Source organism: Penaeus japonicus, unplaced genomic scaffold (genome assembly GCF_977035675.1).
Source record: "Penaeus japonicus unplaced genomic scaffold, GWHDUDI00000001_assembly GWHDUDI00000002, whole genome shotgun sequence".
Classification (NCBI taxonomy): Eukaryota; Metazoa; Arthropoda; class Malacostraca; order Decapoda; family Penaeidae; genus Penaeus; species Penaeus japonicus.
The window spans coordinates 8872944-8877943 of record NW_028234404.1 but is presented as its reverse complement, the minus strand read 5'-3'; the positions used below and the strand labels follow the sequence as shown (position 1 = coordinate 8877943).

The following is a 5000-nucleotide window of genomic DNA, read 5'->3' as shown; positions in this document are numbered from 1 at the left end:
GTCACCGGCGTCTGACGCAAAAACCACAAAATGTGTCAGCACGTCATCCGGCGCGAATGGATTAAGCTACAAAATAGGAATATTCTGTCACAACATATTAATCACAGTTTGTATGTTTATGTATATGTACATAGTTGTTACTCTAATGTTTCAGAAGTTCAAAATGAGTGTAAACAAGAAATGGAATGTAGAGACGTACAGATTCCCCTATGAGAGTGAGGAACACTGGAAACTGAAGAGAGAATTCATGCTAGCACACAAAAGCAAGATTCCCGAGGAACAGCTGGTATGCCTTGCACAGGTGTACGTAAATGTAAAACTGCTTGGGTGCAAGTAAGTTGCAATTTTCCCCCTATGTTCCTATTCTTCTTTTAATCCTCCTTCTCCTGTTACTGAGTCAATTTCCTTATGCACTTTTATATATGATATACTCAGAAGTAGAGGTCTTCCACTTCACAAATTTTCCACACAGAATAGACCTCTTTACTCTGAAGACAAATTTTCCACACAGAATAGACCTCTTTACTCTGAAGACAAATTTTCCACACAGAATAGACCTCTTTACTCTGAAGACATTTTGACTTAGAATCCCCAATTCACCAGATATCCAGCTGAGACAATGGCAAAGATTGCAGCCTTGGGTGTCAACCTAGGGAAAGAATACAAGGAGAAGCAAAAGACGCGGCTTCAACGCACTTTTGTAAAAGCATCCGATGCTGCAGAAGCCAAAATCATGAGAGGTAATGACTTCCCCTTCTTGACCTTGCTCACTTGCAGATAAATAAGCTTGGCTGTGGAAATGGGCAATATCTCTGTCTGTCTCTGTTCCTGTGTTTGTTTCTCTTTCTCTCTCTCTCTCTCTCTCTCTCTCTCTCTCTCTCTCTCTCTCTCTCTCTCTCTCTCTCTCTCTCTCTCTCTCTCTCTCTCTCTCTCTCTCTCTCTCTCCTCTCTCTCCTACTCTCTCTCTCTCTCTCTCTCTCTCCTCCTCTCTCTCTCTCTCTCTCTCTCTCTCTCTCTCTCTCTCTCTCTCTCTCTCTCTCTCTCTCTCTCTCTCTCTCTCTCTCTCTCTCTCTCTCTCTCTCCTTCTCACTCTTATGTTCTCTTTCTCCTCTCTTCTGTGTGAGTATTTTTGTGTGTAGGTCTATGTCTGTGTTTTTCCATGTGTGTGTGTATGTGGAGGTACATGAAATATTAGCCTTCCAACTTGTAGATATAAGAAATGGTGTATTATCGGCAATGAAATGTTTTGAAGGTTGTCATAAGATAGTCCCACATGTGCCATGTCATTTTTATCTGTATTTTTATCCAAACTTTTGAAATTTGATATTGAATGATACAGAAATGAAAATAATTTTATTACTGAATCTTAAAAAGTTACCAAGATACTAAAATAAGAGGAATTTATTTGTTAAGTATGTTATATAATTTAGATAAATGATTGTTAGTCATAAGTCATGTATACCCATAAGAATCCTCTGCATAAACCCCAGTGTAGGAACTTCTCAGTTAGATTTTTGCTTTATGTAAGGTTTTATAACATTTACATGAGTAAAAAGAAGTGCTTTATGTTATTATAAGATAAGATTTTGGTGTTATATAAAGAAAAGAGATTGACTTGAGATACAGATGAGACTGTAATATGTATTTACTTTTTCTTTGAATTTTCAGCTCCAAAAAGAAAGATCAACGACACAAATCAGGAAGACAGAAATACAAAGAAGGTACCCCTATCACAGCGACCTGTAGCATTTGTTAAATCCAGCGACAACCAAATGAAAAATCAGAAAACTAAAATAGAGAATGCTGACACCCAGGAAACAAGCCCACCCAAGCAAAGGAAACTGGCACAGAATGAGGCCAAGACGTTAGTTGCCAGACATGAGACAGACCAGCAACACAGAAACACAAATAAGCTGCCCCTATCTCAGAGACCCTTAGCCTTTGTAAAATCCAGTGAGGTCCTTCATTTGGGAAAGACCCTTCCTGAAACTCCTGAAGTTGAAGAGAATGAAGCTGAAGTAGAAGAAAATGAAACAGAAGAAGTTGAGGAGGAGGAAGCTGAAACAGAAGAAGTTGAAGAGGAGGAAGCTGAAACAGAAGCAACCAGTGAACCAGACCCCAGGCAGAATGACCAGCCAAGGAACAATATCAATTTGTCAGTGAACAAATATAAATTGGCTGTCCAGAATAATTCCAAATTTGCCAATGCAGCAGCGCAGGCCAAAGGCTTGCTGCCGGGAAGGGGAATTGGCCAATCAAGTGTCAGGCAAGGAAGAGGAGCGTTAAGACCAGGTCCTCATTTACAAGGGTAAGAAATAGAAAGAGCAGAATGTGAAGTACTTAGACATTAAATACTTACAGAATTTATTCAGTGACTTCAATGATGATTTTTTATAGTTTTGCCCATGTTTCCTATGTACTCTTTTGTTGTGCATTAATTTAGTGAGACCTTATTCATTTAGGAATGATTTGATAATCTTCATCAAGTGAGGTATCTTTAATAATCATTAATGTGAAAGTTTTGATTACCCTTGATATTTCCAGGCCAGTAGGTGGCCCTCCTGCATTTAACAAGACCAACAACTTTGCCCCCTCAAATGGAATGCAGCCAAGGTAAGGAATCTTTTGTGAATTAGGGAGCTGTCATATGACTAAAGTAGCAGATAGGATAGCTTCACATTGTCACGTGATACTATGTTATATATCTATATATGACAGACCAGATAGGAAAGGCAATTCAGTTAGTGATGTGAATAATTTGACAGTTAAAGAAAGGGGAGGGTGTTGTATCTTGAAGAATCTTTATTCAATTTTCTTTACTCTTAATGTTTCCAGTCCAGCAGCCACTCCTCCCGCAGTAAGACAAATGAACAACTTTGCTCCCTCATACGGAATGCAGCAAAGGTAGGAATTTTGTTACATGAATCAGTAAATTACCATGAATCAGTAATTAGTGTCTATCATATGAATAGAACATCAGATAAGAGGGCTTCACAAATTGTCAAGTGTTACCATGTTAGATATATATGACATAACAGAAATAGAAAAGGCTATTCAGTAAGTAAGCAGGAATCTATATCAATCATAAATGTTGAATATTTTTGATTACCAGTGATGTTTCCAGGCCATCAGCTACTCCTGCAGTGAAACAGACCAACAGCTTTGCCCCCTTTCAGGGAATGCAACAGAGGATCCAGGATTTAGGGAATTTTAATATTTTGCATTAGTATATATTTTTTTTATGTTGACCTTTTTGAATAAAGATAGTTTCTCTTACACTCTCTTTCTCCCTCTCTCCCTCCCTCTCCCTCCCTCCCTCTCCCTCCCTCTCCCTCTTTCTCCCCCTCTTCCTCTCCCCTTCACTTTCCCATACATTTTCCCCTTCCCCTTCTATTTCTGTTCTCACCCTCTCACTCTCCCTCTCTCCTCTCAATCTTTATCTCTCTCTCTCTTTCCCAATCTAAATCATCAGCCAAGATATGCATATCCAATACTTATAACCCCTCTAACTTTCCCTCACGGGAAAAATTTCAGGCAAGCGCAGAGACCAGTGATGAAATTCAAGATCAACGAGCGTGACCCCCTAGCCAAGTTCGTCATTTTGATGCACGAATACCGCGATTCCAACTCTGTGGTCAATACTATCTACCAGTCAGCTACCTTCTCTCACATGAATGTGGAGTTCAAATGTACTGATCAGGGGCCAAATGTGTAAGTTATTAGTAATAATGTTACATTCTGGAATTTTAAAATGATGGGAGATTCATTGTGCTATGACTCCTTGGCTCATTGATCAGTGACTTAACCACAATTCCTGAAGCATAAGAAATAATATTAAATATAGCTTTTATTAAATGTGATTCTGTGTCTTTGTAAATATGTCAAGAGAAAAATATATATTTAAGACGACATTGATAATTGAAACAATGATGATTGTAGTAATGATGATGATGATATAGATGATATGATAATCATAATAATGTTGATGGTGATAAGGATTATTTTTATAATATTGTTGATTGATAAAGGAGTTTGATATTTAATGAGTTACAACATGATGACAACCAACAGTACAGATATACATTTTATTTTCCTCTCATTTCATAAATTTTTCCCTCCTGCACAGGGAGTGTGCAGTGTTGATCCAGGGCACACAGGTTGGTAAAGCCAAGGACACCAGCAAGAAGGGTGCCAAGGAGAGTGCATCGCTAAAGGCACTCGAGGAACTCCAGCGCAGGTGCTATACCCTCAGGGTGAGTTGTCCACTGCCCTCTGTTGTTGGTGGTGGGGTTGTGGTTGTCTGTTCCTATTAGTGTTGTAGGTAAAGTTGTGGTTGTGTATGTGTGTGTGTGCCTTTTGGTGTTGTGGATAATGTTGTGTGTGTGTGTGAGTGTGTGTGTGTGTGTTTTTTTTTTTTTTTTTTTTTTTTTTTGTGTGTGTGTGTGTGTGTGTGTGTGTGTGTGCGCACGCGCGCGTGCGTGCCTTTTGGTGTTTTGGGTAAAGTTGAGGTTTTGTGTGTGTTCCACTTGATGTGTATCCCTCTTGGTGTTGCAGGTAAAGTTGTGGTTTTGTGTGTTCGTGTTCGTATTTTTCATTTTGAACATCACTGTTCAGGATTTATGGGATTAACACTTTGAATAGTTACATCTACAGAATTAGCTTTTTCTACATTTTATGACAAGTATTGTACATCAATTACATTTATCAATATCCTGAACTTTGCTAGTCATATTTATATAAATAAATGCATTCAAATTAAATGAGAAATAATCTTCCATGGAACAGAATTATGTTACATTATAGCTAAAGGAATAGTAATAAAAAGGCTAGATCCTTTTGCAGAAACAAAGATATCTTATAGTTCCATTACTAAAAGTTACATTACAGTTTGCTTGTTTTTAAATTCCTCCCCCCACCCTCCCTATAATATTACATCCTCTGAAAAAAAGCAGTCTTCAATGACAGGAGCTATTTTTTATATTATCCAAGATTCTGTAAGT

General features: G+C 38.2%; 1 protein-coding gene across 2 annotated transcripts in view; it reads left to right on the top strand.

Annotated features, from left to right (window-relative positions):
- Positions 1–5000, top strand: part of LOC122252786 (uncharacterized) — a 10485-nt gene that overhangs the window by 2244 nt on the left and 3241 nt on the right. For both annotated transcript variants that reach the window (XM_043015447.2, XM_043015448.2), the window contains exons 2-8: positions 155–333; positions 604–740; positions 1669–2308; positions 2545–2613; positions 2836–2904; positions 3535–3711; positions 4127–4253. In XM_043015447.2, the coding sequence (XP_042871381.2) occupies positions 164–333; positions 604–740; positions 1669–2308; positions 2545–2613; positions 2836–2904; positions 3535–3711; positions 4127–4253 (1389 nt within the window). In that variant the 5' untranslated portion in view covers positions 155–163. The remainder of the gene's footprint in view (positions 1–154; positions 334–603; positions 741–1668; positions 2309–2544; positions 2614–2835; positions 2905–3534; positions 3712–4126; positions 4254–5000) is intronic.